The 22320-nt window shown below is 40.4% G+C and overlaps 1 protein-coding gene across 2 annotated transcripts in view; it reads left to right on the top strand.

Moving 5' to 3' along the window:
- Nucleotides 1-22320, top strand: part of LOC136874182 (anillin) — a 138267-nt gene that overhangs the window by 102530 nt on the left and 13417 nt on the right. For both annotated transcript variants that reach the window (XM_067147775.2, XM_067147774.2), the window contains exons 10-11: nucleotides 12113-12307; nucleotides 20626-20738. In XM_067147775.2, coding sequence (XP_067003876.2) covers nucleotides 12113-12307; nucleotides 20626-20738 — 308 coding nt within the window. The remainder of the gene's footprint in view (nucleotides 1-12112; nucleotides 12308-20625; nucleotides 20739-22320) is intronic.

The following is a 22320-nucleotide window of genomic DNA, read 5'->3' as shown; positions in this document are numbered from 1 at the left end:
GATTTTCTTGTGCCACTCTCTAATGACCTTGTCAAGAACACAGTTGAATAGACGGGAAGAAAGCCCATCTCCCTGTCTGACTCCTGTTTTAATCCTAAAGGATTCTGATAGTATCCCCCTGAAAGTGACGTTGGATGTTGTCAGTCACAGTCTGTTTAATGAGATCTCTGGTCTTCCTATCTAGACTCATTTCTTCTAAGATACGGATCAGCGTTTCTCTATCTACCGAATCGTAGGCCTTCTTGAAGTCCACAAATGTGAGCACGAATTTCTTGTTCCTTTGTTTCTGGTATGCTGTGATCAACTTCATGTTCAGGATCTGTTCCGCACATGACCTGCCCTTTCTAAAACCTCCTTGATACTCACCAATTTGCAGTTCCAATTGTTTTTCTGCTCTGTCTAGCAGTGCCTTTGAAAAGATCTTGCCTGTCTCCAGTAGTAGCAATATTCCCCTGTAATTGTTGACATCTGCCTTATCTCCTTTCTTGTGAAGGAGGGTGTATTAACGCTGATGTCCATCAATCTGGCAGCTTCTCTTCTTCCCAGATATTGTGTAGGATTCTCGTCAGTTCAACGATCGTTCTGTTGTCAGCATATTTCCAAAGTTTTGCAATAATCCCATCTTCTCCAGGTGCTTTGTTGTTCTTTAAGGTCTTGATGATTCTCGTGACTTTGTCCACAGTGGGAGGGTCCGAGTCTGGGTTTGGTTTCTTGTGACTGTAGTCAAATTTCTGAGATGGTGGCTCACAATTGAGGAGTTTTGTGAAGTAGTCTGCCAGAATTTGGCAGTTCTCCTTCTTGGTTTCTGAAGTTGAGGCTTGGTGGATCATATTTACTCAGGGTGTTCTTGAATGTTTTATAAAAGTCCCAAGTGTTATTTTTTTGAAAATCCTGTCTGATCCGAATCAAGCGTTCCTTTTCATTCTTTCTCTTCAGATTCCTGATGGCCTTGGATGTTCTTTTCCTTGTTTCTTGGAACTACTTCTGGTTCTCTGGTGTTTTCTGGGAACACAAATTCACCCATGCCTTTCGATGTTCTTCAATTGCATCATAATATTCAGACGACCACCATGCATGTTTCCTCTTTTTCTCTAGAGGAACTGTGACTCCTGCAGAATCAATCCTAGCCTCTTTTAACTGTTCCCATTTCTGGTACTGTCTTTTGTTTAATTCTGTTGCAAAATATTTGTGCATTCTGAGATTTTCTCTGTCAAAGTTTGTTGTTTGAGTTGTGTTCCTGTTTTTCTGGGATCTTGGGATGATCTTGACTTTGATCTTGCAGAGGAAGTGATCTGAATCTAAATTTGCACCCCTCAGGACTTTGACATTTTTTATCTTGTTTTCCGCATGTTTTGAGATCGCTACATGATCAATCAGGAACTCTCCTAGATTGGGATTGGGAGATATCCATGTTTTCTATTTTCTTGGGAGGTGTCTGAATGCTGTAGATTTCATGACCAGATTGAAGGTCCTACATAACTCCATCAATCGCTCTCCATTTTGATTAGTCCTCTTGTGGGCTGGATAATCTCCAATGATGGCTCTGAATCTCCTTTCTTTCCCCAGTTGTGCATTAAAGTCTCCAAGGAGTATAATCACATTGTTGGTTAGTACGTTGGATATAGTTTCCTTAGTCTTCCCTGAATTCCTCTACTTTCTCCATGTCTTTCTTGTTGCTCTCATTTGTAGGTGCATGTGCGTTGACTAGTGTGTTTAGCTTATTTGCTCCTTTGAAAGAAACGGTGGAAATTCTGCTGTTCCTGGTAGTAAAGTCTGTGATTGCTCCTAGGATTCTCTTATTATAAAACTCATTCCCAGGTGAGAGATATTTTTCAACACCCTCTTGCCTGGTTTTCCTTTCAAAATCCTGTACCCTTGTGATTCAACAGCTGGCTCATCTGTGAATCTAGTCTCTGTAATGCTGTTATCATGATGTCTTGTTTGGACAACATATTGGTCAGATGTTTGAGTTTTCCAACTTTAAGGAGTGAACTGACACTGAAAGTTGCAAAGTGAGTTAATCTCTTGCATGCTCCCCAGAATCCAAAGGCTCGCTGATGATGTTCTTGACAACGGTGGATTGGTTACCACCTGGGGTAGTGCCTATGCTAGATTTCTCCATCATGCTGAGTCAAATGGTTTTGGTTTGGGGCCGATGCCTAGACATCAACAAGATACAACTGAGGTTTTTAACTTCAGAGGAGTTAGGTTCACAAACACTCCTAACATGGAGATCAGATGCTGTCCCTGAGCCTCCCATTATGGATTCAGACACTCAAAAGTAGTTTCGGTAACTCTACTTCATTAATCCCGAGTACTAGGCTGCCTCCTCTGCCACTTACGCCGTACCAAAGTCCACCTTCTCTGATGTAAATGCCGGAGAGGTCTTCGTTCGTCGCACTGAGCTGGGACCCTTACCAGATGTTACACACTGGGTCAGTGTACTCTGGGACTCGCGTGGGCAGGGTCGCCACTCCCTGAAGTAGAGCTGCCTCAAAGAGGGTCTCTACCTGCTACCCTCTTTTGTGCGTTCCACAAATTAAGCAGATTTTCTTTTGTGAAGCACACTTCATAGTCTCCTTGGCTTCACAAAACTTTGATAAGAATACCTGTAAATCACGTGGAAGAGACACAAGCTGAGCTCTTTCTTGGAGACTTACCTCCATCAGACTGTCCAAAATCAGTGAGATATTTCCTTCTCACACAATCCTTTGATGGGCTGTTGGCCAGAAATATTTTGTACGAGTTTATCCCCGCAATATCGAGTTCACGGAGAAACACTACAAGAGGCCATTGTCTGGTTTTCTTTACTGTTGTATATGTAGAACACATCTGATCAATGGTATCTCTGCCACCCTTGGTCCCATTATAGTCAACGATGATGAATGATTTATTAGTTGTGGAATTGATTTTACCTGTGTCATGCATAGTTGATAGGACAACTTTCTTTTTCGTCACAAAGGACACTAGTGTCATATCAGGTTTGAATCCAAACCTAGAGCCAACCTCGCAAGATTTGTCCATTAGAATTCTGGAGGTATTTCCCTCTTATTTTTCTAGTGTTCCGATGAATGTCAGCCATTGCTCCAATAGGTATTCGGCCAATGGAATGCTACTATAGTAATTATCAGTGGTAACATTCCTATGTGTATTCTTTATTGGGTCAGTTAGTCTTTGACAATCTCCATCAGTTTGTTGGAACAACTGTAAGGACCTTTGGCTTGTTTGCCACAGTAGAGTTCCAAATTGAATGTGTAAAATGTTCTACTGTGGCACAGAGCTTAGAATTTGAGCCCATACTTAGCTGGTTTTAGAGGCATATACTGGATAAATCCACAGCGGCCACAAAAAGCTACCAACATCTCGCCAATTATTACAAACTCCCCTGGAGAGTAGGAAGCCTGATAATTAGCAACAAACTTCAAAATGGAATTCTCTGATGGCTGCTAATCTGTCTGTCGCAATTTGTACATTTGTAGTACTTATGTCATCAAAACACAAACATCTCATCAAAAACAGAAAGTGCCTGGTGCTAAAATTTGCTCTCAGGATTATCATTCCAGTACAGTCTCGTGACCAAAGTTCTAAAATATCTGCATGGTTGCCTATTTTAGTTGCAATAACAAATAATGCCCCTAAAAGTGCCACAATCTCGGTACATGTAGTATTCTTGTAGTCCCTACTTCGCAATTCCGGATTCTTTGACTGACACTTGGCAACGTAAATGTTAGTGTATCTTACAATATCATCAATCATTTCACGGGAAATTTGCAGGAAGGCATAAATTCGTGTTAGTGTTTTGTGCGCGTGTTTTTGGCCCGGGAAAAGTCTTCACGATATTTTTCGACCGGGTTCTAGAATTATTCAGAACCACAGGAGTACTTTTCCAGATCATTTCGCCATCTTTCCGAATATAACATCTGACATCGTCGTACCCCGTGTCCTCTTCCATTGGAATATCACTCGTAATAGATTGTGCCAAGTCACTAGAATGATCGTCATCTACCACCCCTTCTCCTTCAAAATCAATGTCACTTTCAAAATAAGTCACTGTCTTCTCTGCCTTGTTCCGAGAATTCCATAAGACACTGTTGGATGTCATCAGGTTGAATATATCTTCTTCGATCTCTGTAGCAAATAAAAATAAAAACAGATTTCTATATTTATATACGTATAATACTTCATACCTGCAATTATATACATAATGAAGTATCCACCTCCATTAGTCACTAAAACTTTCTGGAAGGAATGTTGTTACAATGGAAATAATGTATAACACCGCTTGGAACAGTAAACGTAAACTAAAAGTATACTTGCATTTCTATGCGCATTGCGGTGTTAGGACCGCTCCCAGCAAGCTGGCATTTACAGGCCATAACTTGTGGCTTTATAGAGAAAATGTACCGTAGAGCTGCTAAAAGTTAGTAATGTATTCTCCTTGCATTTAATATTTTATAAGACTTTCTTTTAATTGTTGTAGGTGCTGTCATCTGTCCATAGACTGGTTTGATGCAGCTCTCCATGCCATCCTATCCTGTGGTAACCTTTTCATTTCTATATAACTGTAGGGACCCCAATAAAGAGAAATATTGTTTTGACAATCTTCTAAAATTTGGACTGTGAATTTGAGTATTGATAGTTCACATTATTCAGTTGTTATTTCATGTGATACATACTGTAATGGCACTGAGCTCAATAGCTGCAGTCGCTTAAGTGCGACCAGTATCCAGTAATCGGGAGATAGTGGGTTTGAGCCCCACTGTTGACAGCCCTGAAGATGGTTTTCCGTGGTTTCTCATTTTCACACCAGGCAAATGCCAGCGCTGTACCTTGATTAAGGCCACGGCTGCTTCCTTCCACTTCCTAGGCCTTTCCTATCCCATCGTCACTATAAGACATATCTGTGTTGGTGCGACGTAAAGCAAATGGCGATATATAATGGTTGGTGGTTTATGTTCATTCAGTTCTTAGTTGGTTGTGATGGGTATTGTGACAAGTGTATATCCTGAAATATAGTATAAAGTGCAAACAGTGGAGTTATTTATCCCTTAGCCACTACATAACTACTAAATCTTACATCTGCTGTAATCTACTTGTCATATTCATAACTTGGTCTACCACTAGTATTCCTACCACCTACACTTCCCTCAAAACCCAAATGAACAAGTCCTGGGTGTCTTAATGTGTCCCATCATTCTACTTCTTGTCAAATTTAGCCAAATCGATCCCCTCTCACCAATTCAGTTCAATATTGCTTCATGTGCGATTCAATCTACCCATCTAGCCTTCAGCATTCTGTAATACCACATTTCAAAAGCTCCATTTTCTTTCATTCTGAGCTAATTATCGTCCGTGTTTCACTTCCATACAATGCCATGCTCAGGACGGAAGTCTTCAAAAACATATTTCTAACTCCTATATCAAAGTTCGAAGTGAGCAATGTTTTTTTTTTTTTCCAGAAAGGCCTTCCTTGCTTGTGCTAGTCTGTATTTTATGTTCTCTTTACTTCTGCTATCATTAGTTAATTTACCACCCAAGTGACAATATTTTTTGTAGCCTCCATGGCTCAGGCAGCAGCGCACCGGCCTCTCACCTCTGTATTCCGTGGTTCAAATCCCGGGCACTCCATGTGAGATTTGTGCTGGACAAAGCGGAGGCAGGACAGTTTTTCTTTCCGGGAACTCCAGTTTTCTGTCATATTTTATTCCAGCACCACTCACCAATATCATTTCATTTCATCTTTCATTCATTAACCATTGCCCCAGAGGAGTGTGACAGACTTCGGCAGCTGGCACAATTCCTATCCTCGCCGCTAGATCGGGGCTTCATTCCATTCCTGACCCGGTTGAATGACTGGAAACAAGCTGTGGATTTTCATATAATTCACAATCCATGGTGATCAGTAAAAGGATTCAACAGGGAAATGTCTTCTACCAGATGTCAGAAATCTGGTATGGAGGAAGTACGACTGAAGTGTAAAGAGGTGATTTATAAGATATACTACTGACCAATACTGACATATGGAACAGAGACCTGGGTACTGATAGAAAGACAGGTGAGTAAACTCCAGGCCAGTGAAATTAACTTTTTTAGTAGTATGATAGGAAAGACTAGAAAGGACAGAGTAAGAAATGAGGACATGAGGGAGGAAGTTGGTGGAAAAGCTTAATGACACAATGGAGAGGGATAAACTTAGATGGTTATAGACATGTGAAGAGGATGGAAGAAGGGAGGATACTGAAGCAGAAGACCAGGAAGGAAGGAGACCCAGACTAAGTTGGTTGAAAATAATCAAGAATAGTATAATTAGCAGAAACCTGAAATGGAACACATTTAAGGAGGAAGATTGAAAGATGCCATAAACATCCATCCTGCTGGGAGTTGGATGAGGGGAAAATGATGATGATGATTAATTCACCTGCCCTGTAGATACAAACCCTGTTGATACCCACACTCTGCCTCTGGTGTAGTGGTTAGTGTTATTAGCTGACAACCCCTGAGAGGTGCAGGTTAGATTCCCGGCTCCGCCATGAAATTTCAAAAGTGGTACGAGGACTGGAATGAGGTACACTCAGCCTCGGATCATCAACTGAGTAGAGGTGGGTTCGATTCTCACCTCAGCTATCCATGAAATGTATTTCTGTGGTTTCCCACTTCTTCAGGCAAGTGCCAGGATGGTATCTAACTTAAGGCCATGGCCTCTTCCTTCTCTTTTCTTTGTCTATCCCTTCCAATCTTACCATTCCCCCACAAGGCCCCTATTTAGCGTAGCAGGTGAGGCTGCCTGGGTGAAGTACTGGTCCTCGTTCCCAACTGTTTCACTGGCTCAAAGCCTAATGCTTCAGAACACTGCCCTTGAGGCAGTAAAAGTGGGATCCCTCAATGAGTCTGAGGGGAAAACCAACCCTGGGAGTTAAACTGACTGTGAGTGAATGAATGAATGAATGAATACCCACAATAAAAATGACATCTGTACCAGTACGTTAGAGCATTTCCGAGAAAAGTGGATGTGAGAAGAACTTGTGCATTACCATATGCTCATTATTTTTTCTTTTTTAGTGATTGATCATAATTTGTAATGTAATTGACTAAAAAATACATCAGTTAAGAATGCTTCAAACCACTGGAATAAGCATGACATTGTACACAGTATTTTCGGAAAGGTTTGTAGTTTACTCATGATTTTTTTTCAGAAACCAATCTGTCTGTTGTAGTTTCTCGCTAAGAGTTCAAACATTTTAAAAATGTGTTTGTTATATAAAGTACATCATCATCATCACAATCATATCTGTTGGTCAGGTCTGCTTAGAACATAAGCCTGTCAATCTTCTCTTGTCTTCTCATCACTTCTCCCTCTTCACTCTTGCCCAGTCCTCTCTTCTCTGTACACACTCTTCCACTACTTTTATCCACCTGTCTCTTGGTCTTCCTCCTGGTTGTTTTCCTTTTATCCCCATTTTGTGCATCCTCCAGGATATTCTTTTCTGTCGTTCTCCTCATGTGTCCATAGCATAAAGTCTAGATGCCTCTATTCTGTTCTGTAGTGACTCATCTTTTACTATATCTCTAACCTTTTAATTTCTCCCTTATCCATTCTTGTCACTCCTATCCTGCTTCTCAGAAATTTCATTTTGTCTTTATCCTAGTCACCGTTCACTGCCTCATTACAAAGTTTCTGCTGTGTACATCAGAATAGATAAATACAAAAAATTCATAATAATGACTAATGATGTCCGACTTGGTGGCTGAATGGTCAGCGTACTGACCTTCGGTTTAGAGAATCCCGGGTTTGATTCCCGGCTGGGTCGGGGATTTTAACCGTCATTGGTTAATTCCAATGGCTCGGGGGCTGGGTGTTTGTCCAGTCCCCAACATTCCTGCAACTCACACACCACACATAACACTATCCTCCACCACAATAACACGGTTACGTACACATGGCAGATGCCGCCCACCCTCATTGGAGGGGCTGCCTTACGAGGGCTGCACCCAGCTAGAAATAGCCACACAAAATTATAATTATTATAATGACTAATGATTATGATTATGCAGAATACTATTCCAAAAATTATTCTAAAATTTGCTATAGCTGTACCCTGAAGGTGGGGCTGAGTAGATGGGATCTGAAATAGACGTCAGTCTTGAAGGATACAAAGCTACAAAGAGCAGAAGGCTCGTGGAGAAGAACGACAAGCATTGTACACAAGAGATATATAAAACATTAAACTAAATAAGAAGGAATAGTTCCCAATTCACCATTCAATCTCTATTTTCTTTGTCTTTTTCCCAGTTATCTGGGGTTGGCACTGTTTTACAGCCAGATGCCCCTTCCGCTGCCAGCCCCACGTGGAGGGATGTGTTCACTAATGAATGTTTCTGTAGTGGTTGGTAGTGTGATATGTTGTGTGTGTATATAAGAAGATGTGTGTTGAAACAACCAGAAACACCCAGGCAATGAGAAAGTGGAATTAACCAAAAGTGGTTAAAATCTGACCCGACTGGAAATTGAACACAGGACCCTCATGATCTGAAGGCCAGTACATTGATTATTCAACCAAGGAGATGGACCATTCAACTTCTGAACAAATTAAACCTAACATAATAATCTGAAAATTCAAGCTACAAAAACAAAAAAATTACAGTGAAGGAGATTTATTTATTCACATTTTAAAGATGGAATTACCAAGATGGTTGGCCGTAGGTTAGGGTCTTATTGTTGTGAACTTGCATTTGGGGGATGGTGGGTTTGAATCCTGCCATTGGCAGCCCTGAAGATGGTTTTCTGTGGTTTTCCATTTTAACACCAGGCAAATACGAGGGGTGTGTCTTTAATTATAGCCATGGCCTCTGTGTTATACCACTAGCAAAAAAAAAAAGAGAAATTAAATTAAATATAACTTTCTTAATTAACACAATCACAAAAATGGAAGACGTAAATACAAAGGAGTTAACACACTATCTACAAAAGAAAAGAATTAACACATGTAAAAAAAAAAAAATACACACACCCATTAACCTTGTTGTTTGAAACTGAAAAGTACAAGTGGGTGAAAGTGACCATACCGAGAGCTGGAGACTTGATACAGTACCCCACTCACTACCAAACCTGGCATTTTCTGAACAATTCAAACACCAATGAATATATTGCAACCAAATTTGAACAAGAATCCGTTTTAGCGCCTAACTCTTGTGATACTGAGTAGCCGCCAGCCAATCTGCCTCTTGTTCTGTCACTCAGCTTAGGTGCTAACCAAGATACGTAGAATACAATGTAGGGATCATGAGAGAGGTGCGCAGTAGCAAAGCAGAGCTGTGACGTCATGCAGGACCCTCGCGTTGAATCTGCTCTGAATGAGGTAGAGGTAGTTGAAAAAAGAATTGCTGTACACGCAGAAGCTAGGTGCTAATAATACACGATAGTAACATATCTGTGGTGTATAAGAAACCGTGTGTGTTTATTTTATGTGATAAAACATAAAAAGTAGTAATAGTGTACACTTTTCAGTACGCTTTGTCATGCCATTGCAGGCTGCACAAATTATAACAGGCTCGCGGAGGAACGAAACATACACTTTCATGTATTCTCTAAAGCCACTGACGTAAATAAATGGTGACAGAAGTAACCAAGACATTATCGAAAGCTTTCTTAGCTTCGAGGGTTCGGAAGGCTTTATGACCATCCTCTTCCAATAGCTGTGACGCGAAAGGTGAGATCATTGCTTCTTAGCCTCAATGCTTCTGAGGCGATAAGAAATTCCATTTGTTCTTCGGAAGATTATGAAACATTACACCCAAATATGTTACATGCTACTGATGAACTCGATCAAAACTCGGATATCGTGTGCCAGTCTAAGGTCAGCGTTGAGCCCACAACATCCTATTCTTTACCGGAGGATAAGCAAAGGTTCGTTAAAGCTCTTGAAGAGCTAGTAAAACAGCTCGAGGACAGTCGCGAAACCAAGGATCGTGATGAGCTGCTTGAAAACTTCACAGGCTATATTGCAGCTTTTAGGGTAAAGAAGAAGAATCTCGATATAGAAAGCAATTACAGAGAGAAAACAGATCAAACTACAAGGGGTGGAAATTAGATTTCAAAAAGAGTTCAATTTTTTTTGCAAGTTGCTTTACGTCGCACCGATACAGATAGGTCTAATGGCGACGATGGGACAGGAAAGGGCTAGGAGTGGGAAGGAAGCGTCCATGGGCTTAACTAAGGCACAGCCCCAGCATTTGATTGGTGTGAAAATGGGAAACCACGGAGAACCATCTTCAGGGCTGCCGACAGTGGGGTTCGAACCTACTATCTTCCGAATACTGGACACTGGCCGCACTTAAGCGACTGCAGCTATCGAGCTCGGTAGTTTCAATTTTACCACGGGAAAGAGCTGAAAGAGGGTTCTCAAAATCATCCCAAACCTTACGGATATCCTGAAGAAGGAATTCCCTGAAATTTGAGCTTCCAAGTTGCTTCGTGAGAAGCCGTTCTTTTATTTGAATGGATGCTTTAAACAAAAGTAAGACATTCAAGAGACCGGGTTTCAGTTAATACAATACCGATAAAGAAAGAAAGAAGGAAAGCAAAGAAATTTCACTGATGCTAGGGATAAGTGTGTTTGATATTATTTTTTTAATACCAGCATTATACTTTGTGTATAACATACCTGTTATTTTTTTATGAAAGGCAATTTATTATGTTGTATATGAAACCAGTGCTAAGAATGTTAATATACAGGCTCATTAATTTATATGGCCTATCTAATTGGAGGAGAACATTTACTGTACTGTTCGTTTTGTGGACAGTTTCCTAACATTTGCTGTTTGTGTTGTTGACAGTGTATATAGTTTCCCAATATTGCTTGTAACAACGAGCATATTTCTTGCAGTCATCAAGCATCAAGCTTTAATGTTCGAGTCTGTAACAATTAGAGCCTCCTGTTATTGTTATCATAGGTGTTGAGAACATGAACATATGGAATGGTCATCCCACTGCGATCACAGTCTTAGCATTGTTACAACCTTTTATACAGATAAAAATACTTCAGAAACGCTGCTGGATTCACACTGTATTTGATCTCCTATTATTACTCTACTGTAATAGTGGAGTGCCTTTCATGAGGTGATGTTAAAATATCAATGAAGTTCTCTTATCTCTAACTTGTGGTTAAAACAGAGTAGCTTACAGCTGTGCATTAGCCTACCTCATGCAGAAGACAAGGCGCTGAGGGTTCACGTTGACGTCATCGACGGCCAAGTGTGGTGGGGAGACCTGTGCGTGATCCCTACCTCTTACTCTAACTACCTTGGGTGCTAACGTAATACCATACTGTTGTTTGCGAGTGTTAGTGCAATTCAGTTTGTCTCTGCGAGTTCACACAGGATAGTTGGAAAATGAATCTGTATCCTGGAGGAGCGATAGTTTATGGTCCAGTTACTGAAAAACAGAATTCATAGTCATGTCAGCAGTAATTTCTGCGAAAGTTTGGAGGCTGAAACATTGGCTGAGCAAGTCCACCATTTGCCCTTCTCGAAGAACCAAGGGAAATTGAATGGATGACTGTGCAGGAGGTTGTCTAAATAGGTTGAAAATATTCAGGCAGTGACATCAGAGGTACTGGCAAGGACTTTTCTACATTATGAGTGCAAAACGTATCTGTCCACATTTGCTGCAACTAGTCCTTTAGACCATGTAAGCTCCTAGGTTGCTGAAATTTGTGCTCCAAGTGGTCCCAGGTATGTTAATTGGTGATCGGACAGGCTACAGAAGTGTGGCAGGGGCATTACTGTGATAGCCTTGCCGCGTACAACTGAGCATTATCCTGATGGAAAATGCCTCCTGGAAGGCCTGCCATGAAGGGAAACAAGTGACAACCTGCACAAAACACGGTGGTGTCAATGTCCCTCGTATCACTACCAGAGGCGAGACTCGTATGCGGGGCATCTCCAGACCAGCACACCAGCAGAGGGGTGTGTGTGTGTGTGTGTGTGTGTGTGTGTGTGTGTGTGTGTGTGTGTGTGTGGGTGTGGGTGTGTGTGAGAGAGAGAGAAAAAAAGCTTCTGGTCTGAATCACTGACATGATGTGTATGTAAATGATTTTACTTCTTTCTTCCCCAGGTTCCTGCGACCTCACCACTAGCCAGAGTGTTGACTATGACCATTACCAGCTCTGTTCGTTCCAAAATCACAGTTTCAGGATTCCTGAACTACTGCTTAGAGAGAGAAGGGCCTAAGATATGGGATAGGAAATGGTTCTTTCTTGATGGACATTTGCTGAAATTTTGGAATTCTCCTGATGATCAAGAGTCTAAGGTAATATGAAGTGTTTTACATTATTATGGTACAGGTTATTTTGCTGACCTTGGTAGGCATTCCTGTTAACTTCTGCAGTAAGAATTATAGTCAAACTGACATAAGCAATTTCCTTAATTATGCCAAAAGTTGAGGGGCTAAAGGGCCTGTAAAGGTTTGAAACTGAGTCTTGGATAGCTCAAAAAAAAAAAAAAAAAAAAAAAACCACTTCTGGCCTAAATGCAGTTCTGGAAAATCAGCCTAAAATTGCTTGTCTAAAGTGTTTCCTTTTTGATTCAAATCCTAGGAAAATTAACTTATTTGCATAATTCTTTCCTTGGCTCAATACCCTCAGGCATTTTTGATTTTTTAAAATATCCACAAAGAATGTACTTATAAGGGGTTAAGTAAATGAAATGGCGTATGGCTTTTAGTGCTGGGAGTGTCAGAGGACATGTTCGGCTCGCCAGATGAAAGTCTTCCAAGTTGACTCCCGTAGGCGACCTGCACGTCGTGATGAGGATGAAATGATGATGAAGACGACTCATACACCCAGCCCCCGTGTCAGCGAAATTAACCAATTATGGTTAAAATTCCTGACCCTGCCGGGAATCAAACCCGGGACCCCTGTGACCAAAGGCCAGCACGCTAACCATTTAGCCATGGAGACGGGTTAAGTGAAACTCTGCACTGACTCACATTAGCGCTCATAGTGCTAGAATAGGGCAAACTGCTAATCTAATGATGAATAACAAAAGGATTGCAATTTTAGGAATATATTCCATACTTCATTATATTTTGTTTACTTAAAATTTGTAGCTCATATTGCTAGGATGTTTTCAACATTGAGTTGCTTGCCTGAAGATCTAGAATTGTGGATTTTTGAAGGTGCTCAAATATGTCAGCCTCATGTCTGTAGTTTACTAGCACATTACAGAACTCCTGTGGGACTAAATTCTGGCACCTCTGCGTTTCCAAAAACACTAAGTGTAGTTAGTGGGACATAAAGTAAATACCATTATTAGTCCACTCTCTTCTGTTTCAAACATACGTGGTGTTTGAATGAAGCATGTCAATAGAACAGTTCCAGTTCTGCACTCCCTTTTTATGAATTGCTGCTCTCATTCCATTTCAGCAGCATATTCTGACATATTCAACTTGAAGGATGCCTTAAAACTTGATTCTCTAAATAATTTTTACTCCTGTTCATGTATTGGATGCTACCCAATTGCACACTACATGTGGCCATGTGGGACGCGGAGCTTGGAAACTGGAAGGGAATTGAGAAATCTTGGGTGTGGGGAGAAAGTGACCAAGGTCAATGCACAGGTCATGCTGAAGCAAGAGTTTTATTATTTATTTATTTATTTATTTATTTATTTATTTATTAATGCCTTGTTTTCAGTGGCGAAGTTAGGGCTCGAGGCCCTCTCTTCCACTTAACCACATACTAATCAAAATCAAAAATAAAATTATGAGATATTTAAAATAGTTAAAACCAAACAAAAAATTAATAGAATTGAGAACAAATTTAAATACATTATTAAGTTTACATACATGCACATTCATACTTCAGCAGTTCAGTTCAGTTAGCTGTCCTCAGCAGGTAGTCTCGGCAGGTGACCTTAAACCTTTGTAAAGAGCTAGTTTCTCTGACCTGAGCTGGCAGGGAATTTCATAATCTTGCGCCGGTCACTACAAACGATTTATTAATTTTATTTGTGCGGTGCACTGGAATAGAAAGAGTGGACCTGGAACGTGTATTTAAGTTGTGAAACGATGATAAAAAGGTGAATTTAGAAGAAATATACAGTGGCTGACTTTCCGCTAGTACTCTAAACACCATCGTTAAAATGTGTAGCTGCCGACGTTTATCAGGCTTCAGCCATGAGAGAGCCTTATAGTATGGGGTAATATGAACATTGTACCAGATATTATAAATAAATCGCAGGCAGGAATTCAGTGCTCGTTGAAGTTTGATTCCTCTTTTGTCATATCTACTAGAACGTCACAATAATCAAGAATAGGGAGAACCAGTGTCTGTATTAGTTTGGCCTTAAGATCAAATGGAAATACGTCCCTTTGCCGTTTAAGAGGGTGAAGTGCTCCAAAAATCTTTTTACAGGTGATTTTCGTGTGATCAGACCAATCAAGTGTTTCATTCATAATTACGCCGAGATTTTTAACTGTTTTAGTGTAGGGAATAATGTTACCATTCAGTAGGATAGGCGGGATTGCAATATTGTTTGAGCAGTTCAGTTATTTTCGTGTTCCAATTATGATTGCCTGAGATTTTGTGGAGTTTAGTATAAGAGAATTTCGTTGTGCATATATACTGAGTTGTCGGAGGTCATTGTTAATATCTTGTATTGTTTCATCTAAGTCGGAAGTCTTGCAGTGTCGATAAATCTGAAGATCATCAGCATAGAGGTGGTGTGTGTTATTTCCTGTCACAGATGATATGTCATTGATATAAATACAGAAAAGTAAGGGCCCTAGAATACTGCCCTGTGGGGCACCACTAGGTTTCATTTTCCATTTAGAGACCTTGTCGTTTACTGTTACACGCTGTTGACGGTTACTCAAATAAGAACTAAAAAACTTAAGCGCAGCCAGGTCAAAATTTAGTAGTTCCATTTTCTTGATCATAGTCTGAATGTCTATAGTGTCAAAGGCGCTACTGAAGTCAAGAAGGATAAGTATAGTCAGCAGTCGTTTGTCCATAGCATTTCTAATATCTTCAGTAACCTTCAAAAGTGCTGTTGCAGTACTGTGTCCCTTCTTAAATCCAGACTGCAAAGGGTCCAATAGAGCATTTTTATTTAGGTACTCCAGAACCTGCTCGTATACTAGACGTTCGAAGGCTTTAGAAAGTGCAGGGAGTATGGACACCGGATGATAATCAGAGGGTGATTGTGGGTCTAAACTTTTAGGTACCAGTATAATATTGGCTGTTTTCCAGACAGTTGGGAAAGTTCCATTTAGTAAACAATAGTTCAGTATGTGCAGCAGTATAGGCAGGACAGCACCCATAATGTTATGTTTAAAACCAATAGGAATATCGTCTACACCTGTGGCCTTTGATTTACTAGAGTACAAAGCCTTTTTAACCTGATTTTCTGTGACACTGTGAAATGTGAATGGTGGATTGGCTGGAGGGGAGGGCGGTGAGTCGGTGCAGTTAATTGGGGTAGGTTGAATATTTATTCTACTAAAGTAATCCTTCAGTTCGTCAAGTGGAATGTCAGGAGTTGTCTGTCTCTGTTGATGTTTTCCTATTCCCAGAGCTCTAAGTTGGTCCCATGCACGATTAGAACTTATGTTGTTAGCTAAATTCCGGAAATATGCACATTTTTTATTTCTGATTAATTGCTTTGTGTGATTTCTTAAGATGCGGTAAGATTCGAAGTCTGCGTCATCTAGGGTTTGCTTGTAATGTCGAAATAAAGAGTCACGGTGGGCCATCATACTCTTGGTTTCATCATCTAGCCATGGACAATAAGGGCGAGAAACCTTTATTCGACGTTTGGGGGCATGTCTGTCATATAAGTTCTTTACCATCGTATTAAACAAGTTAACTTTAGCGTCAGTGTCATTTAGACTCCGTATATCGTCCCACGGTAGTTGATAAGCGTCATATTTCAAGTAATCCAAATTTAAGTCCTTCGTATTTCTGACAGTTATGTATTTGGGTTTGTATTTAGGCACTTTGAGGGAATACGATAAATATATAAGGTCGTGGGTCGAAATGGATGGTACAGGGATTTGTCCATGGGTTATTACTTTACCTGGGTTGTTCGTTATAATGAGATCTGTGTGTGTGTGTGTGTGTGTGTGTGTGTGTGTGTGTGTGTGTGTGTGTGTGTGATGAACGGTTTGTTGCATACACGTGGTTCGTGGGTTGTAGCGGGAGAATAGTCATGTTACAAGTTGTAAACAAATCTACTAATCATTTACTGTCATGAGTCGTATTAAGTAGGTTACAGTTTAAGTCACCCATAATGATTGTGTTCATAAATAGCCTGGAAGTCTAGTAAAGACGTTTCGAATTCGGTCATATCAGTTACACCAGGCGGTTGGTAAATGACAGAAAACATCACTTTTTGTCTGTTGACATTTACTTCAACGAGCATGAATTCCGGCCGTGTTCGTACACCCTGGGAAGAAGTACAAATCACTCTGCTCTTTAGATCATTCCTACAGTAAATCGCTGTCCCGCCACCACGCCTTCCATCCGACCGATCGAAGCGTATTAGATCATATCGATCGATATCAACCATGGAGGAAGGGATGCTAGGAGTCAGCCAGGTTTCAGAGATGCAAAGTATATGTAAATTATTTTCCGTTAGTATTGCTTGAATTTCGTCGTAATGCGCCGGAAGAGAAAGAGCATTTACATGGCAACACTGTAGGCTGTAAGAAGAGGACGACAATGCTTGTTTCAACAGAGTACCGGTACTTGCTGAGAAGGGAGAGACCGGGAGTGAGGGATTATTGATACTGACACTGTCAAGGTCAGGTCCAGGTGCACAGTAACTGTCTAGCTGAATACTAAGAATTCCAACAAGTAGATTATAAGATAACAATACATGCTATTTAGAAGAAGGAAACTCACCTCGACTTCCTGGAGAATGAGACAGCTAACAATCACTTGCAGACACTTACACACACATTCACACATTCTTAAAAACACTATAATAATAACAATAATAATAATTACAAGAAACATAGTTGTTAACGTTTATTCCACTAAAACTATAAAGATTTCAAATCCGCATTCGTGGTAATAATCTACTTAGTGCCGTCTGGAAGCAGAACTACAATACGACCATCTAGTGTCCACACATTTCTCATGCCGAATCTGTCCCGTGCAGAATTTAAAATTGCCTTACGTGTTCTTGTCAGCGATTCAGTGATCAGGATTTTCGTGCCTTTTAGTTTGTGCTTAGCACCCCACACGCGTTCACGTTCCCAGTAGCGAGTGAACTTGACGATAATCGGCCGCTTACCCGCTGTTAGTACCTCTGCTGCTGTCCTCTGAGGCTTTCCAATTCGGTGGATTCTATCGATCCCCTCTATGGGCACTTCCAATTCTAGATGTTTGGAGAATACGTCCTGCACTTCTCTATAAATGTCTTCATTTGGCTCCTCAGCGATACCATGTATGAGCAAGCAGTTTCTTCTACTGTACTGCTCTGCCCCATCCAGTAGCTCATCTTGTTCCTCCAGTTTATGTTGAAGACCATTTAGTTAATCTCTAAGCGACTTGAGTTCACTGGTTATTGCTGATCTAAATTCCATGAATTTTTGCCTCAAGGAAGCTAGGGAATTACCAGCAGGGTTGGTTGTGCTGGAGCCTTGGGAGCCATCAACAAGTTCTAGGCGTGCTTCGAACCTGTTCATAGCTGCTTCAAATTTATCCAGTCTTTCGTGTGCACCTTTGACTGAAGACATCTTGCAACGTTTTACAGTTAATTGAAATGTTACACTCGCTGCCCGGTCACTTGAAATTTTTTTTGCAATTATTCCCCTCCCCTGATTTTTTTTTTCTTTTCAGATTTTCCCCCAATAAGTAAAAAAAAAAAAATTAAAAAAAAAAGTTGGGCTGTTATAGGTAAGGGGGTGTTACAGGCCAGTAAATAATATATATATATATATATATATATATCTCTAGGCATGTTGTATGTATGTTGCGTATTCAGCCCAAAGGCTGGTTTGATCCTCCACAGGTATGCCAACAGGTGTTATAGATGGCCTAGGCATCACTGAAGAGGCGTACTAGTGAAATGAGGAGTGAGGTAGCTTCGCATTGCTTTCCTCACTGAGCCAGAAGTTGCTCGCATATCAGTCTGCCAAGCCCACTGAGATGCACACACCAAATGACCCCACGAGTGATTTTCATACCATTCATAACAGGGAATGGCTGCATAAGGAATGGTATTACTAGCATCACACATACCTCAGTCACTTTCATATTGTCAACAGCCAAGGATGAGACTGAGACAAGTCAATGAAAGTAACAAATTTATTCTAGCCCATACCAGAAGACACAGTGCACTACATCTCGCCAGCAAGGGCATAATCTAGGCATACCAGTCACTATCCTTAGTACTGCCTCTGGTAATGAGATAAATACAAATTATGAGCTAAAATTTGAAGTGTAGTGGCAAAATTATAATTTTATTTGTATATATATTAATCATATCAGAAATAAAGTATAGTGCATTTAAAGAATATATATACAAACAGATTATGCAATTGCAGGATTACATTTTAATGAACCATTTGGTGTAGCCTTGAGCAGGTCTTCTAGTGTACTAACTGGATGGGCATGCACCACATGTGGTCTGCTCTACTCCGCATTCAAAGTGGAGTCTAAACTGAAGCCCTGCTTCAAGTTTGTCCTCCATCTCTGATGACTGAAGAGTCTGCTGAGTGACTTCCAAGTCACCCAACCTGCTGTGCAGCCAGTTTTTAGGTGCTGACTTCTGACCCGCCACTCTTGAACCCTTGCTTGCCGCAATGTTCCTGCAAGCGTCTCGGCAGATCTAAAGAAGGTCGTTCTTGATCTAAGATGTTGGCAGAGTGGCTGATGTCCAAAGAGAGGATAGGCCTGAGATGCTATTGTCTTTTTCTGTGTGGCATGTGGCAGAATGTTTCATAGAGTACCACATCCACAGTCTGGCATGGCAGGATTTGTACCACACTGGGCAAGTATACTCGCCCAGAGAATAACACAGCGCATGGGCAGATGTCTTCAAGCTGCTTTTGGAGGTGCACCCGAAGTTGTCACATTACTTCTAACGGTCTTTCTACTTGACATTTGAGTAGAGATTTCTGAATCTCAAAGCATTGTTGCAAATAACTCTCAGGTAACAACAACAATGCCTTTCAGCATTCAGTCTGCAAGCCTCTGTGAATTTACTAAACGTTGCCACAGTCCTCTATTTGCAACTAGTGCTGTGGCCTCATTTAGTTCTATACCTCTTCTCTTTAAATCGTTAGAAACTGAGTCTAACCATCATTGTCTTGGTTTCCCTCTACTTCTCTTACCCTCCATAACAGTCTCCCTTGTTCTCCTAGGTAACCTATCCTCCTCCATTTGCCTCACATGACCCCACCACCGAATCCAGTTTATGCGTACAGCTTCAACCATAGAGTTCATTTCTAACTTAGCCTTTATCTCCTCATTCCGAGTACTCTCCTGCTATTTTTTCCACCTGTTTGTAACAGCAATAATTCTCGCTACTTTCATGTCTGTTACTTCTAACTTATGAATAAGATATCCTAAGACCTTGCAGCTTTCGCTCCTGTAAAGCAAAGTTGGTCTGAAAACAGACCGATGTAAAGATAGTTTGGACGGGGAGCTGACTTCCTTCTTACAGAATACTGTAGATCGCAACTGCGAGCTCACTGCTTTAGCTCTACTGCACCTTGATTCAATTTCATTTACTGGGGGAACACACATCCTAAATACTTGAAATTATCTACCTGTTCAAGCTTTGTATCACCAATGTTATTGCTATAACATACGGTTTTAAAAAAAAATGTGTGAATTGGAAGTGATACGATGGAAAAGTAATATGCAGATATTTCTTACATCTGTAAGAGTATGTAACATAAGAGAAATCTGGTACCTATGCATATGGAACACACATGATAGCAAATAATATTAGTGTAATAATTTTGTCTATGGCCTTCATTTCTTACCTACTGACATAAATTTGGTCTAAAAAAGGCTCATTTTCATACCATACTCATCGCACTTGTTTTAAAGTTCCAAGATATTAGAGCTCAGAACATTTTAAGCAAGCCTCGGACCAATGGGAGTAATGGAGTCCCACTCCCACTAGACAGGTGAGGGACTCCTTGGAATAATAATAATAATAATAATAATAATAATAATAATAATAATAATAATAATAATAATAATATAATATCTTCTTCAATGAGATGAGATTTATAACTTGTAATCTTCTTCAATCCCATGACTAACTGAAACTTGATACACAAAGAAAGTGGCTGCTATCTTTTACATTTCTGCTTTAGTTCTGTGGGGGATTGAACAATTTTATCATTGAAATTTTAGAAGCATAAGGACCATCATATTCATAACAAAAATGAAGATTGGTGGTAATGATAGTTTATTTTAAAGAGTAATTTTTTTTTTCATTATAATTTTCTTGGTTTCATTATTGGTGACTTCTAGAAATAGCCTTTAGACATTTTAGTTACAATTTGCCTTCTTATCTCAGACAGATCAGTTGACTCTAATACTATACTTTCCTCCTTAATGGCACATCGTTGGTTTAAATTCTGATACTATTATTTTTTTGCAGGCTCCGCAAGGTATCATAGACATTCTTTCTTGCACAGATGGACAAATTAAGCAGACTGATAGCTCCAGCTGTGCTCGACCTTGGACTTTCCTAATACAAACTGGAGATAACAGGTATGTGAACTAACGTCTTTATTAGTATTAGTTTTTTAAAGGATTTTGATTATCTTAATAATTGAAGACATTCCTGGAACAAGGATTTAACTAACAAATTGGTAATTTTTCAGGAGAGAGGAAAATTATTTTTTGTACAAATGAATTCATCTATTAAAAACAATATTTTATTGCTATAACATACGGTTTAAAAAAAAATGTGTGAATTGGAAGTGATACGATGGAAAAGTAATATGCAGATATTTCTTACATCTGTACGAGTATGTAACATAAGAGAAATCTGGTACCTATGCATATGGAACACACATGATAGCAAATAATATTAGTGTAATAATTTTGTCTATGGCCTTTATTTAAATGATCTATTACATCTGGTAAACATCCATGGCTCAGGCGACAGCACGACAGCTCGGCGGCCTCTCGCCTCTGGGTTCCGTGGTCCAAATCCTGGTCACTCCATGTGAGATTTGTGCTGGACAAATCGGAGGCAGGACAGGTTTTTTCCCGTGTACTCCAATTTTCCATGTCATATTTCATTCCAGCAACACACTCATTTCATTTCATCTGTCAGTCATTAATCATTCAGAGGAGTGCGACAGGCTTCGGCAGTCGGCACAATTCCTGTCCTCACCACTAGATGGGGCTTCATTCATTCCATTCCTGACCTGGTCGAACGACTGGAAACAGCCTGTGGATTTCTTAAAAATTACACCTGGTGATGCACCAACATAAGCACTGTCCATCAATTGGCTGATTTTCCATCCTTACACCATGGTAGATAAAGTTCCACTGCCTGTAAACCGGCTTGAAGTTCAAATGTAAGCCATAAGATGACACCACAGCATAAAGGTGTGAAGATTCACAACATTTCCATCGAAATCTCACTTTTAAAAATTTGTTGGTAATGGCGTGTGGCATCCGAAGAGGCAGAGTGCAGGTCTTTCGAGTTGACACCGCATAGGAGACTTGCGCGTCTATGAGAATGGAGCCCTACCTGTGATGAATTCTAATGCTGAAGACGGCACATACACCCGGGCCCCAAGCCATTGGAATTAACCAATGAATGTTAAAATCTCCGACCCGGCCGAGAATCGAACCCGGGGCCCTCTGGACCAAAGCCCAGCATACTAACCATTTAGCCATGGAGCCGGACAATTTGTTGGTTACATCCTTATTCCAGGGAGGTCTTCAATTGCTGTATGTCAATGACCAATAGGGATATTTTTCAACTCCATACAGCTGAAATGAAATTTCTTCACACAATGATACAGAAAACAGAATGAGATGATTTGATAAAAGTGGGAATTGGTGATTCTTTCCTCAGCAAGATCCAGGAATAGATAGAATTGTCTTGTACACATGAAGAGAATGCCACAGAACAAAAGTGCAAGGAGGGAATATGAAAGAAAGGTGGAAGTGGATGTGTGAGAAAACCAAAAAGAAAGTGGATTGATTTGATGATGAAGAAGAATGTGCTGCAGAGAGGACATGACTGGGACAAGTTAGTAGAAGAGTGGTACAAAGTCAGATGGGCTGAGTGGCTCAGACAGTTGAGGTGCTTGGCTTCTGACCCAAATTGGCA

This window comes from Anabrus simplex, chromosome 5 (genome assembly GCF_040414725.1).
Source record: "Anabrus simplex isolate iqAnaSimp1 chromosome 5, ASM4041472v1, whole genome shotgun sequence".
NCBI classification, from domain to species: Eukaryota; Metazoa; Arthropoda; class Insecta; order Orthoptera; family Tettigoniidae; genus Anabrus; species Anabrus simplex.
The sequence above is the reverse complement of the archived record's forward strand: the minus strand, read 5'-3'. Positions and strand labels throughout refer to the sequence as shown.